Source organism: Natator depressus, chromosome 8, assembly GCF_965152275.1.
Source record: "Natator depressus isolate rNatDep1 chromosome 8, rNatDep2.hap1, whole genome shotgun sequence".
NCBI lineage: Eukaryota > Metazoa > Chordata > Testudines > Cheloniidae > Natator > Natator depressus.
Window position 1 is genome coordinate 7,689,957 of NC_134241.1, and position 20,801 is coordinate 7,710,757.

Here is a 20,801-nt window from a genome sequence, read left to right on the forward strand (position 1 = left end):
CTTTCTGTTCTTAGGAATGAGCATTTGCTTCACAATACTCCAGAATTTGCAACAAAATAATCAAAATATGTAGTTGCCCTCCCAAAACCAAGATTTTATAAAGATAAAAAATCTGGGTCTTTTTAATTTTAATAAAATTGTATGGAGTGGCAAATGCAGTTTGCAAAGACTTGGTATTCACTTGCTAAAAGACTAAGGTGGAGAAATCTCAGGCTTTGGACATCAATATGCTCTGCTGGGAAAAGTTATCTTCAAAGAACAAAAATAAAGCTAATTGGTCCTGAAATGCTGACATATTTAAAATGCACAAAGGTCTTTCTGGGAGATTATGATGCGGTTTTAAAAACTAATACAGATAGAAGTCATAAAACTCCTGACAAATGTGGATGTGGACTAGTCTCAGAGGCTCACAAGGCCTGAATTTTAATTGCACTGGTGATTCTGTGTGACTCCCCTGCTTAATTCTAAAGTTCTATCTCTGCTTCAACATTGAAACTGAAAACCTATGAGTAACTGGTAACCTTGCTTCCTCCCCTCCCCAACTAGCAAACATGGTCATTGTTTTTATATCAATTTAAGAAGAGCAAAGCCACAGAGAATTCTCGGTGGTGGTGAAGTATTTGGATGTTAAATGGGCACTGTCTTAGCTGGCCCAAAATTTTATCTGCTTCAGTGTTTCTGATCTGCTTGCAGAGTCCATATAAAGCTTATTTTATTTCCCCAAACAAACGTTTCAATCTTCTTCCTTCATCTCCTTAAGTGAGTCAAGAAAGACATGTGAGTGGGTCCCATCATCACCAAAACAGCCATGATGTATGCATGCCATTGATTTCAGTGGGGGCTGCTCAGCATCTCTGAAAATCAGGCCGCTTGTACAGGTGCCTAAATATGGACTTGGAATCCTAACTTTAGGCACACTTTTAAAACAAATAATCTTTGCCATTGTTTTAAAGAGCAATCCAGTGCAGGGAAGGAAGCCAGAGGGAAGGGCCTTCTGTGTGAGACAGTAAACTATTTAAGTGACTCTGAAAAATGTCACTCTAGTTCTTCTAATGCAGTTACCCTGACTGCCAGCCTAGTTATGCTTTCAAAAACTTTGCTAGTAAGATAATGAGTGACACCTTTGTTTGAGAGCTAGCTGACTGTTTTGGGACTCAGTAGCTAGTCTGCAAACAGAGCCATCCCCTGTGTGGACTGTATGGTGGACTGTGTTGTAGAATAACTTTTCTCAGTTCTGACTTTGATTCCTGAATGGGGGTAGGTTTCAAGAAAGACTGTTGCTAATGGCTGAGGACCAAACATAGCAATGTGTGAAACCTGGCATTCTCCCAGGCCTGTAGATTTTCATTCAGCACAGAATGTTCACTAGGTAGCAGAATACCACTAGGTATCCCATTTGTACCGTCAGATCTCTGACCTAGCACAGACATGCACTATGTCACAGGTCAATTTATGTTATGTTTGCTTTCTTTGCAGCAATATATTGTATATCAAGAAAAGGGAAGCCACAAAGTAACAGAGACACTTTTGGTTTTTTGGTAGGTACAGTGAGAGTTTGTATCTGGATCTCAATGTGCTTGATTCTCCGGATACTTTACGAGAACTACCATTGCAATTATTTTTACACTTGGAGGCCATGGAAGAAAAAATGTAGATTTTTTTTTTGTCAGAATCTATCCGTTTGAGAGGTGTAGCTAGGAGCTATTTTGAACACACACTAGCACAGAAATTTGTTCAGCCTAATTAGAAGCAAGTCCTGCCTTCTGTGTTTTGAATTTGCTTTTATGTGTCAGAGCGAAGTCTGTTTTTCCTAATGGCTTTTCAGAGGATACCTACCGTTACTCAGGAATTGGGCTCTTCTTTTGGGAGGGCAAGGGGAGGAATCTTCCAACTATACATTATGTGCTGACATTTACAAAATGGCAGGATTGGTAATCCAGAAGAAATAAAATTGTTCTGTAGTTGCTTTAATGCCTTAGTTCTCACTTGTCCAAGCAGGAGGCACTGTAATTAAATCACAGGGTCATGTGTAACTTCACAGGGAAGTGAAAAGCCTCCTATAGACATTTATAAAATAGAAGCATTAAAGTTAGATACAATTTCACTTTTTCTACTGTTAGTTGGAAATGCAGCAAATTGCTACAATTGGGCATCAGCACTCCAGTTTAATGAAAAGTACTGTTGTCTGCTTGAGCAAGCAGGTCATTAGTGAATGAATAATCAGTGACATTTTCCATTTAACTCTGACATGAGCAGAGTGTAGTGCTTTAAAAAAAATCCATTAAGCAGCGCCTTGCCCCTTAACCCTGTTTCCAGTCTTTGCAGACCAGGTCCCACTATTCATCTTTAGTTATTAAGAGAGGGGGAAAGATTAGATGATGTTGTTTGGGTTGTTAGTACTTAACATTGCTACTGCAGTTGCCCCAACCATACTGAGAACCCATTGCGCTAGGCACTGTACAAATATAGTAAATGACAGTTCTTGCCACAAAAATATTCAGTCTTGTTTAAATAGCTCTTATTTTTACTCCTTACTGGATGCTTTGTGTGTATTGTTTGGCTCAGTTAAAAGGTATAAATGGTATAAAAGCAATACTCTGGAGCATTTGGGAGTGCATGGGCATCTGCTTGTATTTGATTTAGACACCAGCAACCTAAAAAAAAAAAAATTTCAGATACTACATCCTCCTCTGAATCCCCCTGCCAGTTTTTTGTGGTTTTCAGAATTTTTTTCATGTATTTCTAAATAATTCTCTCTCTTTTTGCAACATTGCAGTGTGAAAAACTCAAACACAAAAAAAGGGAAAACTAATTGTTTAGAGAGGGGAAAAAACGTAGAACGGCTTATGGATAAAGTGCTGTCAAATGCACAAAGTAAATGGGGGGGGGGGGATTTTTTTCCAGTAATCTTAGCTGTTGCTTGTAAAAGTAGATAAAACATTTTAAAGCAGGAGTGTAATTTTTAAGTTAATGAGGTTTCTTTAACCTTGCAGCACAGCCTTAATCCTAGTATAGTCTGTTTTATATGAATGAGAGCTTCACAACTTTTAACAAATTCCAAAATCCTGGTTTCATCTGCTTAAATTATTAAACCTTTAAAGAAATGTGTGTGTACGTGTTAGAAGGCGGTTGGGGGTAATAGGAGTGAAAATTAACTTTCCCTGCAAATTCCAGCTAGGGGAAAGGATTAATTACAGAATTGACTGAAAACATGTCATGCCTTGGAAACTGCATTTTATAACTTATGTTTTAAGATGTAAGCTGCTTCTTAGTTTAGGAATCTTCTCTCTCATTAAGGGTCCTAACTTATCTTTAGAATTGTATTTGGAAATTTCAGTCCAGCCAGTTTACAAAACTGCAGAGTGGTAAACTATCGGCAGAACCAAGCTGAGCCTTTGGAGTCAACAAAACGCTTACATAGCCAGTGCCATAGTCAGCAAGGTAAAAAAAGAGCTCCTTTTTTCCTCTATAATTCATTCTCAGTCATAAGCAGAAGTGCAGATTATATGTGGCGGTGTTTTAGTTGTGTGTGTCAGTCTTGTTGTAAGATAATGTTTTTGGGGCATTCATAACTTCTAAAAAAGAAAACCCATCTTTAGCTTTGCTGGCTGCACTCTTGCCCTCAGTCCAGGGTGACTGTGTGTAAAAGTTTGTTAAAATCCCATTTTTCCACTGCAGGTATTGAAATGGGGAAAACGTGCTTTTCATGCTTCTAATAAACTTCCTATAATTTTGTGCATTAAACTTAGGTGGTTTCATTTTTAAAATTAAAACTTTGCAATGCCTGCCTCCCTTATTGAAGAATCTGTGTAAAATGGGGGACAGTTTGGGTCAGAAATAGAGAATAGAAAATCTGTACTTGTGGAGCACCCGTTGTTTATCAGTCTTTTTTAAAGCCTGCACAGAATAGCATATCAGCACACTGAAATAAAAGTAACTGCTGTTAAATATATGCCTAGAGATATTTGTATGAGAACACAAGACACAGAACAAGCGTTGCAGCTTCCAAGCATACCAAATAGTGATTTCTTGCAATCCTCTTCTTTTCAGTATAGACAGAGCCCTGGTCCCATGTTGGTGTCTGATGTGAATGTGGTATAGAGCGGTGCTTCACCTGTTAGCTGGTGTAAAAGTCCATGTCCTCTTACAAGCTCCAGTAGCAGTTTTCTTAAGTTGAGGGGGAGAAGAAAGGGCTAGAATTGAGCCATGTGGGGCTCTGCAGGGGAAAGCTATCAAGGCATGGGAGCAGCTGTTTCTCTATCAACACCTTTTGGGTAAGACCTGTCTAAATTACTGTGTAGCTGACTGCCTCCGTGTAAGTTCGAAAGTTTGTCTCTCTCACCAACAGAAGTTGGTCCAATAAAAGATATTACCTCTCCTTCCTTATCTCACTAATACCTCTAATCAGAAACATAACTTACAAAATACTTTAACAAAAGGCTGTTTATTTCTTTAAATGCCCACTCCACCCACAGGTTTTTTTGTTTTTTTTAATCATCCCAAGAGCCTTCTTCTGCCATCTGGCTAAGAACACAATCTGAGGTCCTGCACCCTGTCCTTAATTATTCACACTGATCCACTTGAAGCAGCTGGGACCATGGACACAGCTGGAGATTTGGCTTTTGGTCCTGGCTGTGATTTCCACACCCCATCCTGGAGTGGGTCGGAGTTATGGTTGCACTGTTTCTAGCTGTATATCCAAGTAGTTTATATTTATGAAGCGAGGAAGCAATGTTATTACTGAGCTTTTAAACCAGAATTTTAATGTAACCAGTGTGGTTTTTCCTTCTTACCAGCTTCCTCACTTCTTGGATGCCACACTGTAGTCCTGCTTCAGGGACACAGTGGCTCATCCCCAGTTCTTCTTATCATGCTTGGGGTTGTCCCAAAGACTTCTTTGTTTTTTAATAAAACAGAATGGTATAACTGAACAGATTATAAATGGATTCAGGCAGGGATAGAAAAATGTTTTGTGTTAGCCTCTGTGTTACTTGAGGACAACCTGGTGAGACAGAGGGATTCAGTATGTATGGTAACACCCATTGTTTCATGTTCTCTATGTATATAAATCTCCCCACTGTATTTTCCACTGAATGCATCCGATGAAGTGAGCTGAGGCTCACGAAAGCTTATGCTCAAATAAATTTCTTAGCCTCTAAGGTGCCACAAGTACTCCTGTTCTTTTTGCGAATACAGACTAACACGGCTGCTACTCTGACGCTGTAGTTTGCACATAGTACTATCTGGAGAGTGGAAAATAAACTGGAGAGTTTCATGCAGGAGACAGGCTATTTTTTGTGTCTTTTTCTGTTGCCATAGTAAAAACAATAACATCGTCTTGTGTGGCGGCATCCGCTTTTGCAAAGTGATTTGAGAGCCAGTTCAAAGAAGTTCTGATAACTTCACCCTCACTTGGACATAGCTCTGTCATTTTCAGAAGCTTCTGGAGCTGCTTCATATACGGAAATCACTCAATGCAGCATGAACAAAAGATGAAAGTGCTGCCATGAGGGACTCTTAAAGCTGTGACCTACAAAGGATTTTTTTTTTAATCAGGCTCGTGCCTTCTTTGGTTCCCCTGTGATGTATAAAAGAGACCCAGGATGTGCTGTGTTTTGTTTTGTTTTGTTTAAATAAAGTTCCAAAGTTTTTTTGTTTTGTGTGTTTTTTAAAAACGTGGGGGCATTGGAGGGAAGGGAAAGAGAAGCCAACACTATCAGGAGCATCAAGCTGGTCTCCTCTAGTTTTGCTGGAGGAACAAAGCGTGTGTATCATGAGCTCTCATGGCTTAATTCAGCCTTGCAGAACTGTCAAGATTTGACAGGCAAAAATCTGCCAGGCCACCCTTTCCATACACCCCACATACCACCCATGAATGCTCATTTGCATGTGCACGCCCCCTCTTCTCTGACTCATAAACATCTCTTGGACATGTGCTCTCAAACTTGCAGAATCTTGGAGGCATACATATTGTAATTCAGGCTCTCGTATGCTGTCAGGTGCACACAGCTGAACATGCTTTCTAGTTCACGCACACTTGGAATGTCTCTTTCTTTTGTTTTTAAACCCAACTTTCATGTCACCTTTATACAGTACATTATAAAGAAGCAGAGAAGGGCAAATGCCCAATTTCTTTTCCTTTGTAGGAAATCTTTAACAACATGGGCAGTTTTTATATAGCACGTTTTCAACCCAAGGTGACTTTAAAATCAGCCAGGTTATATATTAAACTCCTGGAAAACTGAGTCGAAAAGAGAAATCGAGGTTGTGCCTATATAGCTTTACTACTATAATTGCCTGTATATTCTGGACTCTTGCTCCAGGGTATAGACTTGAGACAGAACTGTAAATGCTTAACATTCTAAATGGGATTACACACACAAACCAATGTTAAAATAACACTATTAAGGTCACAAAGTCAAGCGCTCAGTACCAGCATTAATGGTGCCTGTGCTAGACCTGGGGCGGTAGGAAGCCTTGAAACCCTGGCATGGCAGAAAGGCCCTGGAGCTGCTGCTCCCCAGCAGCCCACCAGGCAAGATGGTAGGGAACCCGGGCAGGTATCTGGCAGAATTGTGCCTGTGTTTTGACAAAATTTCTTCAAACCTGAACTGTTTTCACAAGACATTTCCAGTTTGATGGAGTTGCATTTTCCATCAAAACTCGGTTTCATTGGAAATTTTCCAGCCAACTCTATTCTAGGTGTGAGTGCTCAGCACTTCTGCAAGTCAGACTGCAGTGTCTCAAGTTGGGCACATAGAAAATTGAGGGACATACAATTAATGGTCACCTGTGAACAGTTTGGTTTAAATGGCTTGACCAGCATCACATCAGAACTCTGTGGCAGAGGTGTAGGGATAGAATATAATTGTCCAGGGCAGCACCATAAGACCATCCTTTCTATTTCTCACCCGCTCTCTACAACCTTTCTAACTTCCTCAACAAATAAGGCAGGGATCCTACAGACCAGAGTCTCCTTTACTACACAATCCTGATTCAGTCATCCTGTGCACCGAATGAGCCAGGGGTCCTTTGGTTGCACGGGCAGACTTACTTCTGCATTTCCAAACTTTTGAGTACTTGATTTTGCAATTTTCATGTTTTAAGCAAGGTTTCTTATACGTAATTTCCTAAATTTGTAAAAAAGCAAACTGCAAAAATAGAAATTCCCTTATGTGGCGGTGTATTGAAGAACACATGGGTCATCAGCAGGGTTGGAAGTTTTAGATCCACTGCATAGATCTCTGCCACTGGAGATAACAGAGTAACTGATAGGAGCAGTAGTTTGTAATTGGCTCCTCCTTTCTATTGCATCAAACATAAATTACTTGTCTTCACTTTCAGGGCTCTTCATGGCCTGTCTCTTCACTACGTATTATTTCTTATTCACTATCGAGATGTCAGCTTTCACCACCAATCAGCCCATGATGCCTGCTTCCATTGCTCACTTGTTAAATTTGCAAACAAACACCCTTGTGCTTTATCTTATGCTGCCACTTGCACTTGGGAGGAGCTCCCCCCAACCATCTGCAGAGTTATCTCCTTAGCCTCTTTCAAACTCTCCTTTTCCATGGCGCCTACAAACACTTGACAACAGCTGAGCTGCTGCAGTGCTGAAACCTCTCTGCCTATCACGCTGACCAATGTTGTTTCATTGTTTCCTTATACTTCCCCTTCTGTCTGTATTGTATCATCTGTTGTCTTATATTTACACTGTAAGTTCTCTGGGGCAGGGACCATCTTTTTGTTCTGTGTTTGTACAGTCCCCAGCTAAGTGGAGCCCTGGTCCATGACTAGGGATTGTACGTGCTATGGTAATACAAATAATAGTGATGAATGGGGGTGAGACACCCACTCTGCCAGTGTGTTTTGCAAGTATGTGCTGACAGAAGAGGAATGTTGAGACAAGAATCTTAGGTTCCATTCCAAGCTCTGGAGGGGCGTGTGCTCTAGTGGGCACAGACTCTTCTCCAAGCGCGACCCTTTCTGTGCTGCCTCCTGCAGCCTATCCCTCCCCTGGCTCTTCTCGACCCCAGGCTCCTTGTCCCAGTCTCCTTCCTCAGGCTACTCTTCCCAGTCCCAGATTCCTTGACAGGCAGTCCTGGTCTCCCCATCTGTCAGAGCACCAATTCCCACCTGTCTCCCCCTCCACAGTCCAGTACCAGTTCTCCCACTCCTGCCCCAACTCCTTGTCCCCAGTCTCCTTACCCAGCCATTTCCACTTCCCCGCTTGGTGACATCTCATCTGTCTAGTCTTTCTCCTCCCTATTCACTGGCTCCCAGTCCTGGTCTTCCTTGTGGGGCCCCTCATCCAATCTCGGTCCTCATCCCTTAGCTCCTTCCCCAGCCTCACCCCGCGCTGGCTCCTTCACTCATCTCATTGCCCAGGCAGTCCAGGTTTTCCACCTACACCCCAGCTCAGGGCAGCCGGTGACGCTAGCCCCCGGCCCCTCCCCTTGTGCCCAAGACCATGCCCCTCCCCTTCTGCCACCCCCCCTTCTACTTCCCCCTCCCCCGCAGGAACCCAAAGCACCCCCATCGTGGGGCCACCCCGCCCCAGCCCCAGGGGCTGCGGGGCGAGGCGTCAGCCCTGGGACTCGGGGCAGACAGCACAGCCCAGCACCAGCCTCCCTGGCGGCCCCGAGTCGCAGGAGGAGGCACGCTGGCCTGGGGGCGGGGCCACGGTAGTCTGTTTGAGGAGGCAAAGCCTCCCCTTGCCTACGATACCCGCCGCCCATGCCCCAGCTCCTGGTCAGATCTGTCTCCCCTGCTCTCATTCCCACACTGGTTCCTTGTCCAGCCACTCCCAATTTTCCCCCCAGGCCTTGTCAAATTGGTGTCTCCCCCCAGGCAACTGGGTCCCAGTCCTGTTCTCCCGCACCCCACTCCCAGTTTCCCTCACAGGTAAGGGTTGGCAAAGTTATAAGCACTGACAAAAGGGTGTTTTAACGGGAAGCGCCAGGCCACATTAGTAAGTGGTGCTACCAGCTCTGCCTGCATGATAGAGCCCTCAGGTAAAATGGCCAGTGCGCTGAGAATTTTACTTGCTGTGAAGCACACATGGGTGAGCAGTTACCTCCAAATCAGCCAGTGATTTGGCAATGCTTCTCTCTCCCTCTGTTTTAGGTTTGGTGCCTAGGGCTGCGGAGCGGGAGAATGGATGACTAACGACACTTTGCCTTTTAGAACCTGTCACAGCAGGGGAAAAAGGTGTTTGTCCTCTCTCTTCTCTCTCCACAGGTGAGGTTGTGGATATCTATCAGCGAGAGTTCCTAGCGCTCAGAGACCGTCTGCATGCTGCTGAACAGGAGAGCCTAAAGCGCTCCAAGGAGTTGAACCTGGTCCTAGACGAGATAAAGAGAGCTATCTCTGAGAAGCAGGCCCTACGAGATGTAAACCGGACATGGAGCAGTTTATCTGGTGAATCAGACTTTAACAGAGAACACTGTTGCTATAGAGGAGGTAGTGAGGTGTGTGTTTGTGTGGGGCTGCAGATAGGATTGGCATCCTGTTGCTCCCTGAGCAAGTATAGGTCAAGGTCCAGATCGTCTCCGATTTAGCATGAGGGGCTTAAGAGGTTCAGAAAATCTATTTGAATGGAGATGGCCATGCACCATTAGACATTGAATCAAGCCTCTGCAGATAATATACGCTAACTTGCTTGCTCAGGAGCTTTTATCACCCATTGTGTGCTCATTACTGAATGTTTATGAAAAGCAGATCACAGTGGAGGGTTTAGATTTGCTCAGTGCACCTCTCTTATTTAAAAGTGCAAAAGTTGATTGGATGGGAAAATTGGATCTTTTTGATAAAATCTGATTGATCTTCATTTTCCTCCCCTCAAAGATTTTGGACCTTATTCGGTGCCTTTACCCACAGCTCCCACTTACATTAGTGGGAATTGTGGGTGCACGCTGAGAAGGCTGGGTGGATTAATCTAGTGATAATCTGAAATGGCCAGATTGCCCTGTGAGGGGGTTTTGTTGCTAGAAGCCTTGTGATCTCTCCCTGTATGGTATCCTGCATATTGACTTCCTTTTCCTCTTTAAGATGAAACCAAATTAAAACTGTGGAATATCACCAACAAGAATGTGCTGCATCTTCCCACCATCTTTCATCATTTGCCACATTTGCTGTCCAAGGAGAACAGTCTACAACCAGCTGTGCATGTGGGACAGGGACGCACTGGAGGTAAAAGCAGCTGCAGCAGCAGTAAGATCCAATGTCTCTTGCCTTCTCTTTACATGTGCCCTTCTACTCCCCTCCATTCCTGGCTCAAGATGAGCAGGACTGGAAGCAGAGCAGCACATTCCATGTAGGCTTCCTCACTGCATCGGTGCATTAGGGTGGATGCGCAGAGTGTAACCCTTGTAAGTTAAGAGGTGCAGGGAGATGCTGTCTGTGCTTTAACCAGCCCTAAAGTGCTATTTGACCCTTGTCTGTCTGTCTGAGGGTTTTACTGCCACCCATCAGTATAGTATCTGAGCCGCTCCCATGTAAAGTCAATGGAATGGCAAAGCCCCTAGTGGACTTCATGGAGTCCCTGGCACTTTCCCCCTTCTTGGGGTAAAAACTCTGCTTGGGATAGGGGTTTTTTTTTGTTTGTTTTTTTGTTTGTTTTTTAACTTTTTATTAATTTACTTTTTTTTTTAATATTGATTTGTTAAGATTTTTGTTGGTTGGCCTGTTCTGGGCAGAAGAGATCTCAGTCTTGAGTGTCTTTTTAGGGTTGAAAGGCCTTTCTGAAGTGGAACATTTTGGAGCATTTCCTAAATATCAGCCTTAAAGCTATAATAACTGTACTGAATGCTTCAAAGGGGGGCCTTGCATGCTAGCACACCGTTCCTTTTTGTTTCCTGGCCAAACTGTTTGTTAGAAAAAAAGTTAACCTGCTGATAGGGATAATTCAGTGAATTAGCCCTTGGTAGCCACAGGCGTTTTGGTCACCAGCCCATTTTCCTATTGATGGAACATAGTGCTAAAAGCAAGTAGAAAGTGAGACCTCGGGGGCTGAGTGAACAGTCTTGTTTTTTTTCCTGGCCCATTGCCCTGTGTTCATTTTTCTGAAAACACTTTGCTTTGTTTCTGAGCAGTGTCCATAGTAATGGGAATCCCCAGCGTGAAGCGAGAGGTGCATTCATACCTTACGGACACCCTGAACTCCCTGATCTCGGAGCTTACCCAGCAGGAAAAGGAGGACACTGTGATTGTTGTTATGATTGCTGAGGTAACATGGCCCTTGTATCTATTTATCCCACTTCATCAGCTCTTCATCCCCTTTCTCTGTCTGATAGGGACTTGGTGCTGGTCCAGGAGGCTGCATGCAGCCGTAAAACAGCAGGATGTCTTCTCATGGATGAGGGCCAGATCCACCACTGCAGAGGCAGATAAGCCCAACCTTGGGCTGCTGTCTGACAAGGCTCATCAGGCACATCCCCCTGATGGGGGCCAGCAGCCTGTTTTTAATGTGAAACAGTGCTTGGATGCGCTATTCTACAGAGGGTCAATATGTTAGCAGATGATTACATTATAGCTGCCAACATGGCCCTTGCATTCATCTTTTTCATTTAAGTTGTGCTCATTAACCTCACTCCTACAAACTCCAAAGCAGCTGTTGACTGAAGCCCTGCAAACAACACTCCACCTCATTCATGCTGCCCTCCCACGCCTCCATCATGTTTTCTCTGCCATCCCCCAGCCCATTTCTCCAAGGCTGAGACTAGCACGTTTTGTTGCACTGATGCCTGGGGCCAGAATCAGTTGCTTAATTCAGGAGCTTGGTGTGTTAATCCACTAAAGCTACTTTTATCTAGGGGTTTATGTGGTTATTTTTCTCCATCGCTTTCCCCTCTGGATTATTTTCTCAAGCCTAAAATGCTTGTCATAGTTTTCAGAAATCCACTGAGCAAGCAAAATGTCAGGGGTGTGTTGCCGGGAGCAGAGTGAAGATAAATACCTGTCTTTGCTTCCTGTTCACCAGCAATTAGATGGTTTGAGTGGCGTTTTGCTTACAGGTCTCTAGCTTGTGTTTTTTATACAAAAGGAAGGCACACTCTTGAGGAGCAAGTGGCTGCTATCCAAAGTGCTAAGGTGAGGGGGGGTGGATTAGTAGGTTCCTCCTGGGACTGGGGGACATGGGTTTGATTCTCTCCCAAACTGCTTCATTGTCAGGCTGTGATTTTGGGCAGTCACTTAATGCCTTCGTGCTGTAATGTACATGTCTGTGAAATGGATCTTACAGGGATCCTGTGAGGATTTAAAGGGAAGCATCAATATGAAATTAACTTTTTTTTAAATTGATTCGCAAGAAGTTTCAGGTACTGAGTTTCCCCTGCCAATTTTTTTTCCCCCTCGCTATATTTTAAAAAAGTTTGTCCTCCTTTTGAGGTATGAAAGACTCTCACAGATAGGGGAAACTGATTGTGGAGAAACAGTGAAATTAATTCTTAAATAAATTGCCAAATGCACAAAAACAGAGGAAATCTTTCTCATGTCTCAGTTACAGCAGTAGTAGATGTTACTGGTAACAATAGAAGGTAAAACTACTCCAGACTCCGTCCTTTTAACTGTCAGGTGCTGCGAGATCTGCAGGAGAGCGCTATATAAGTGTGAACTATTGCTATGCTTGTTACACACCCAGTCCAGACAGTGCATTTCTTCGTACATCACTGCCTGTGGGTCACCAGTCTTCAGGCCTAGGGTAGAAAATTATGTAAAAGATGGTATGAGATTTGAAGAGTCATCAGATAGCTTGAAGAATCTAGGCAACATCAAGCTGCCACTATAGTCTTAGGAGGGGCAGGGGAGAAGATAAGAGAACTGACATCATTGTGATGATACGGGCTCCATCCTGAGGGAGTTTTAATGGCTGCCTCTAAAATTTAGAGTATTTCAGAACCAATTCCCAATTCAACAGTGTATGGCTGTGGCAGCTAACTTCCTTTCTACAAGTTGTGAAAAAAATTCCATTGGGTGACTGAGGGAAGCAGCCTGCTTATTATGTTATAAGACTCCAGCCTGAGTCCTCTAGCTGCATTGGCACTGGGACAGCTGTCCCTGTCAGAGCAGTTAAACGCAGCTGTAATAGGAAGAGTCCTCATGGAGTGGGATTGCTGCATTGCAATGTGTTGTCACTGTGGTGAAGAGCCCCATTCCTCCCCTACATCATCAATTAAAGCAGGATGGCATGTGTGGGCAGATGTGGTGTTTGCTATCCGATGCCAAGTGCTGAGGCAGTTATTGTGACAGATGGGAGTTGTATGTTCCCTCCCAGAATATAAGGCCATCTTCCTTCCTTTTTTGTAGCTGTTTTCCCAGCTCTGCCAGGCTAAGAAATTAGTCTCTCGCGGTGGTTCTGAGAACCCCTTGAGAAGGAGAGCTTGTCTCTCTAGAAAAACCTGACTTGTCATTATTCTGGGTAAAGCACTGGCCTTGGCTTCTGGCCTAAACCCCTGACATCTCACTCCTTACCCCACTGTGGCACCAAATCTGACACCACCTCGTACTGAGCAGGACATTGCAAGCTATTGTTTAGCACTTACTCCTGGTGATGGTGAAAGTCATCGTCCCTCCTCCTTTTCAGATCCTGGCCTGGGACTTGTGTTTGCTGTTTCAAGAGCAGTGAACTCTTTGGAGGCCTCTTGATCCAGCATTCTGGAATAGAGGGCATGGGACCTTATTTGCTCTCCACTGGCCCCTTGCATAAGTCTTTGCATTTATATCTTTTATATTAGTGTCATGCAGCATGATTACCCTTTTCCCCTGAGCTGCTGAGAGTGACCAGGACAAATCTCAGGACCAACTAAGAGATTCAGGTTTGCAGCTGAAATTAACCCAAAACGTAAATACACGTCATAATAGAAACCCTTCTGTTTTGCTGATGAGGGTAGAATTCCTTTTCTGTCGGGGACTGTTCATTTAGTTGAATGCCAACAGCCTGCTTGGCACTATACAGAAAATAGAGGAGGAAGCGATCCTTGGGCCCAGACGCTTAGCATTTTGGTTTGATTTAACACTGGCCAAACCAGAGGGATTTGAAGAAGAGTTCAGTTTTGATCCACCAAAATGGGGAGGGGATTTCAGGCACAAGGGCCTTACAGAAGAAGGCCTGGAGATGAATGAATGGAGTATGGAAGTGTTGACAGCACAGAATGGGGAATAATAGCAGTGGCTTCTGAGGTGCAGGCCCGGGCAGAGAATAAATCCGGATGAGGAATTTAAGGTATTGATGGTTGGTTTCTCTGAAACGGAATGATCTCTTCTTACAATGTTTAATTTTTTATTTTCAGACGGATGAACAGTATACAACTGGAGTGGCAGAAAATATCAAAAACTTGTAAGCAATTCCCATTCGTTACCCTGATATGAACTAGGCTTGTAACAAAGTAACAGCCTTGTTAAAGAAAATAAATGTCTTTTTGTTTGCTTGATTTTTCCATTATAAATTCCAGAGTCTCATCCTGTCTCTTAATTAAGCTGATCCCAAATTCATCTAATTCTAAAACAATATACGGTATTGTATCTTTAACTTCTTTCTGATCTTGTCCAACCAGTTTTGTGCTTTCATGTACTCAATGCACATGATCATGCCATCTGAGTCACTCTTCCTGTCCTGTGTTATGAGAAGATGGATTATTTATACTTACAGTAATCCTGGGGGTGTCTATTCTTGATTAGTTCAGCATCCTGCCTGCTCACAGAGTTAGAGCAAGTGAACAGCATGACTGGCACACATGATCTCAAACCAAAATAAGGCTGTTACAGCCTAAGTGTCCATTTCCCTGCTCCTTTTTGCATCTGTGATCTCTGTGGAATTACATGTAGTGTAACAAACTTCTGCCCCAGAGTTACAGTGGCTGCTGCAGCTTCACAATTGCTAAGTGTTGGAGGGAAACCTGTGACAGGTTTCTCTCCAACACTTGGTTATTAGAGAGCTGGTCTAGGCATTAGCAGCATCAGAGCTCAAAGAGGAAGAAGAAAGCAACTGTAACAACAGAGACTCTGAATCCAGTCCAGCTTCCGTGTCTGCATGTTTCCAAAGAACCACAGAACCTTAAGAGCAAGACTTCTAAAAGGATGATGTGACCTAATGGCTCAGTTCAGTTTCTGAGCTGGTGATGGGAGAGGGGTTGGGACATGCTTCCAATAATAGAAAAGCAGAAGAGCATTGTATTCCTACTGCACTTTGCAGAAGAGCTGAAACAGAGCCCTCTGTCTTGCTGTGCAAGTGAGACAGATCCACCCTTCTGCCTTTTGTGGCAGGAGTGTATACTTAGCAGGAGATAATGAGCTGTTAGTCTGATGTACCCTGATGAAATTACCAGGCACTATCGAAGGAAGGGCCCCTCTGTGAAAGGTCTAAAACTTTAATTAACTTAGTGATTTGATTCCCTCCCTCCCCAATAAACTCATAAATTATCTCTTAAATTCAATGGGGGTAGCCTACAGTCTAAGCGTGTGTTGTTCAGGGAAAGCGCAAGTGCTCCTTTATCAACGTCCAAGCATCTGTAATGAGAAGCCATGTTTCAGACATTGCATGAGGAACGGTAATTTAAAGGGACGCCATGACGTCAGCTGGAAATGTTATCCATTTAAAAAACAAGTTAAAAGTAGTTTCGGGGACTGTTGTCCTGGAGTCTCTCTGTCAGTCGTGTCTGTTCCGCCCCTTGCGGCGTAAATGCTCACACATAAATAAGGGAGACTGGCTGACTGTAGGGGTTAAACAATGAAACTGATGATTAAGGCTACGATTATGTCATGGAGGTCATGGAATCTGTGACTTCCATTGACCTCTCTGACATTTTCTGCCCTGGGGCTGGAGCTCCCAGCCAGCCCTGCCCTCACAGCTCCCAGCCCCCAACCTGGTGGGGGGACCCTGCGCTGCAGCGAGCAGATGGGGGACCCTGCGCCACTGCCCATCCGCGGCAGGCAGGAGGGGGGACCCTGCAGCTACCAGCTGCCCGGGGAAAGGGGACCCCACAGCAGCCCAGCCCCAGGGGTAGGGGGACCCCAGAGCTCCCATGGCTACTTTTAGTGAAAGTCAGAGATAGGTCACAGGTTGCTGTTAATTTTTGTTTATTTCCCGTGACCTGTTCCTGACTTTTACTAAAAATATCCATGACAAAAACTTAGCCTTACTGAGGATACACAGAGTGCTGTCAAAATGTACAGTGTAAAACACTGGGGGAAAGCTGTCTTTCTGTCTAATCCCTTGCAGTTACAGTAATCTTTGGATATGGTTTGTAACAATAATGGGTACACATTTTTCAGACAAGTGACTTTTTTTTAATTGACTGTGACCCTTTAAATTGTTCTTAACCATATGACAGAAAATATACTTTGGTAGCTTGGTCTGGCACGATAGGAAATCAAATCAGCAGTAGAAAACAGGCAGAATTCCTGGGGGTCTTCTAATAATCGCTAAGACCAACTACAATGGTTTTGATAACCTATCAAATAAGCATAATATAATCTCCGCAAACTGGCATTTACTTTAACACTTTGCAAACACCTGTATATCCACCTTATATTAGTAAATCAGACTTTGGGTCTGCCAGATTTGCTGGGGTCACGCTAATTGTCTGTAGGGCTTTACCTGCAAATAAATGCTTATGTTTTTCTTCAAAACAGATGAATATTTTTAAGGGGTTAAATGCAGATCATCCCAAGCAGAAGTGGTAGGTGGGACACTTAGACAGCAGCAGTGGATCCAAATTGCTTCTTCAGGTTCCTCCACCTCTGAAGTGGCAGCTGGTCTGCTCCCTCTCTGCTGCAGAACAACTGCTGCGGGAACCCACTGGAATGAGTTTGTGGGGGTGGGCCTCGTAAGTGACCTTTTTTAAAGTATGTGCTGGGGCTTTGCCAAGTTACCTTTGACATATTCTAGAATCTTCGCAAAACCTCATCATATGCTTATTAACCCCTGGTGGTATTCCTCTCCTCTCCAAAACGTGCCAACTTGGGGCTCCTACAGGGATGCCGCCTTACCGCCAGGTTGGACTTTCGTGGCACAGAGGGAACTGGACAGTGTGACTTGAGGGGAGAAACCTGAAAGGAAGAAATAAGGCTTAGATTCCCTTATGTGGTGAGTGTCGTTCCTCCTGCCAATGTTTGGGGCATTCCACACACAACACTTGTGGATCACTTAAAAAAGAAAATCTGTGCTATCAGCCCAGCATCCCTGAGCAACCTACCATAACAAATCAACATGTTTGCATGCAGTAGAGAGCCAAATACCAGTAAACAAACAGATTTCAGTTCCAGGCTTACATGGGGCTGTTAGAAACAGTCGTGGGAAGGGGAGATTTAAAATCCCATGACAAGTACCCTGCTGGTGTCCTTTTGTTAGAACTAAGCCTGCAAGTGCATTCACTACTATAGAGGTTTTATCTTGGAGGTTAATTTTGTTTGGCTCCATGGTCTGGTGTTTTCCAAGTGACTTCAGTCTGAATCTGTCATGTTATGCCTGGTACAGCAATTGCTCGCTTTCACCTTTCTCTCTCAGGTTCCCCAAGGAAATACACTCTGGTCTCCTGGAAGTCATTTCCCCCTCTCCACATTTCTATCCAGACTTTTCTCGTCTCCGGGAGTCTTTTGGCGACCCCAAGGAAAGAGTCAGGTAATACCAGATGACTTAAAAATCTGAATAAGTAATACTTACTTTCTCCATAGTCCTGACTCAGAAGGGATAAACACTTCTGTGGATTTATGCAAGGCCCTTACATTTGCTTTTTGTGAGAATTAAGGAGCTAGTGAATATGCATTGTTGTTAGCTTCATGTAGCTTGGCTTACTCCGCTGTGTTTCCCATGTCTCTTTTCCACAAGTCAAACTGAGACAAAGCTGCTAACCTACAGGATACTTACCTCGAGAAGCCACTTGTTTTCCAGTTAACTCCAAACTAATCATATAGTAAAGAACAGGCTTTCTTTATCCCATCTTCTCCTCCGGTGAAAGTGAAAGGCGTATTGTGTTGGCTCTCTGTGACATTAATGATCTGGAGGATGGCGTGGATTGCACCCTCAGCAAGTTTGCAGATGACACTAAACTGGGAGGAGAGGTAGATACGCTGGAGGGTAGGGATAGGATACAGAGGGACCTAGACAAATTAGAGGATTGGGCCAAAAGAAATCTGATGAGGTTCAACAAGGACAAGTGCAGAGTCCTGCACTTAGGACAGAAGAATCCCATGCACCGCTACAGACTAGGAACTGAATGGCTCGGCAGCAGTTCTGCAGAAAAGAACCTAGGGGTTACAGTGGATGAGAAGCTGGATATGTGTCAACAGTGTGCCCTTGTTGCCAAGAAGGCCAATGGCATTTTGGGATGTATAAGTAGGGGCATTGCCAGCAGATCGAGGGACGTGATCGTTCCCCTCTATTCGACATTGGTGAGGCCTCATCTGGAGTACTGTGTCCAGTTTTGGGCCCCACGCTACAAGAAGGATGTGGAAAAATTGGAAAGAGTCCAGCAGAGGGCAACAAAAATGATTAGGGGACTGGAACACATGACTTATGAGGAGAGGCTGTGGGAACTGGGATTGTTTAGTCTGCGGAAGAGAAGAATGAGGGGGCATTTGATAGCTGCTTTCAACTACCTGAAAGGGGGTTCCAAAGAGGATGGATCGAGACTGTTCTCAGTGGTAGCAGATGACAGAATGAGAAGTAATGGTCTCAAGTTGCAGTGGGGGAGGTTTAGGTTGGATATTAGGAAAAACTTTTTCACTAGGAGGGTGGTGAAACACTGGAATGCGTTACCTAGGGAGGTGGTGGAATCTCCTTCCTTAGAAGTTTTTAAGGTCAGGCTTGACAAAGCCCTGACTGGGATGATTTAGTTGGGGATTGGTCCTGCTTTGAGCAGGGGGTTGGACTAGATGGCCTCCTGAGGTCCCTTCCAACCCTGATATTCTATGATGATATTACCTGGGGTACAATCTGGACTGATTAACAGCTCTGTCCCCTCAGTTTTCCAATCTGGGATGCCTTTTAACACTGCTTCGCTGTGAGAGCAGCCACTCCTGGTCTGCTCACACACAGTCTCCAGCATGTAAATTACTCCCAGTTATAGTATATGAGTGCTATGGCCAGCCACTCATGCGTTACACTGCAGAGTAACACCAGCAAATTCCCAGTCCCAGACTTTCCCCCAGAAATGTGTGTCTTGTACTGCCCAGCTTTCTCCTGGGCAATGCAAGCTCATGTAAAGTCTGTCATTTTATTAATAGAAAATGATATGCACACATCCTATTATCCCAAATGGAGTGTCCCAAAACACACACTGGTTTAGATAAAACAAGTGTACTATCTACAAAAGATAGATTTTAAATGACGACAAGTAATGAGGCATAAAAGTCAGAAATGGGTTACAAGAAAATAAAAGTAAAATGCAACTAACGCTTAACTTAACAGGCTAAGTGAATTCAAAGCAAAGTCTCTCCCGCCACATGTTCTAGCAGCCTTACTGCCTGAATTCCTTGTAGTCAGGATCCCTCCCCCAAGTCCAAAGCTTTTTCCTTTGTTCTTCAGGTGTTGTGGATGCCGTTGAGAGAAAAGGAGGGATAATTTGTGGTGTCTCCTCTCTCTTTTTATAGTTATTTCTCTTATTTGGGAATCACCTCCAACTGAGGTTCAGGAGACAGAAAGTCTGTATGGATGGGAACCCCCAGCTGTTTCTTTGTCAAGATGTAGATTTTCACTCATATCCTCGTTCCTGCCAAAGAATGGCCACTTAACCACGCGGTGGTTCATTTGATTTTGTAGACACCTGGCTGGGGCGTTGGCTAGCCTTTTGTTTCTGGGGAACTGATCTGAGGCTGCTCCCCCAGACTTGGAACATGTCTTAATAATACCATACAGAGGAATATTATAAATTTACATTTAATTGCCACACATACTTTACCGGGACAATAATGATTAACAAATTATGAGTTTTCAAATGACACCTTACAAGGTATGCTTTGTACAAAATTTATCATAGTCCTGTAAAGGGGTGAATGTAAGGGTACACAGACTGTCACACTCCCCAGATGAAACATCTGCTGACTGATGGTAAGGCAGTGGTGTTCTCATCACATTTGTCTGGTTTGCAGGTGGAGAACTAAACAGAACCTAGATTACTGCTTTTTAATGATGTATGCCCAGTCCAAAGGCATTTACTATGTGCAGGTAAGTTTGATGGTGGGGTGGGAATGTATGAATTCACTGAGACATGTATCTTGTACCAGTGAGTGAGGGGAGGGGTGGGTGGGTGTGTCTGTGTGTGTGTGTGTAAAACATAAAGTGGAGTCTTTGGGTCAGGGAGGGGAAGAAGGGAGAGGTTAATTCAAATGCTGTTGGAGTGTTTCTGGTGTCGACTCTTCTCCAAATGTGACACTCATAGGATATGCGGTCTCTTTCACATCCAGTCCTCCCAAGTCTGATTCAGGAACTCCTCTGCCTTTCTCCTTCAACCAGCTCGTGCACGCGCTCGCTCTCTCTCTCTGCCTCCCCCTTCCCCCCCCACGCGTGCACAGATATTTACTTTGGACCAGGTTAGATTAACCCTTTGTAAGCCAAAACATAAGTCTTCATTGTAGTGTGAGGTAGTCTCCTGAAAACAAAGCATATTAGCTCTACATTATGAGCAGCATGCAGCTGTGGGAGGGATGGCTCACTTTGAAATTTGCCAGCCTGTGGTGCCACACTGCAGAAAAGCTTTACAATGGAACCTGGTCTAACAGCTAGAAAAGTAGCAGTCCCTCTGCTGTCATGTATGAGCTGCAGCTTACCCAGCACAGCTGTTAAAGTTCCCTTTGGCCAAACAGGC

At 44.1% G+C, this 20,801-nt stretch overlaps 1 protein-coding gene across 2 annotated transcripts in view; it reads left to right on the forward strand.

The window, feature by feature from the left end:
- The window catches only part of MGAT4B (alpha-1,3-mannosyl-glycoprotein 4-beta-N-acetylglucosaminyltransferase B), a 92,362-nt gene that overhangs the window by 57,245 nt on the left and 14,316 nt on the right, over nt 1-20,801 (forward strand). For both annotated transcript variants that reach the window (XM_074960349.1, XM_074960348.1), the window contains exons 2-7: nt 9,241-9,420; nt 10,051-10,191; nt 11,094-11,227; nt 14,289-14,335; nt 17,504-17,617; nt 20,086-20,161. In XM_074960349.1, the coding sequence (XP_074816450.1) occupies nt 9,241-9,420; nt 10,051-10,191; nt 11,094-11,227; nt 14,289-14,335; nt 17,504-17,617; nt 20,086-20,161 (692 nt within the window). The remainder of the gene's footprint in view (nt 1-9,240; nt 9,421-10,050; nt 10,192-11,093; nt 11,228-14,288; nt 14,336-17,503; nt 17,618-20,085; nt 20,162-20,801) is intronic.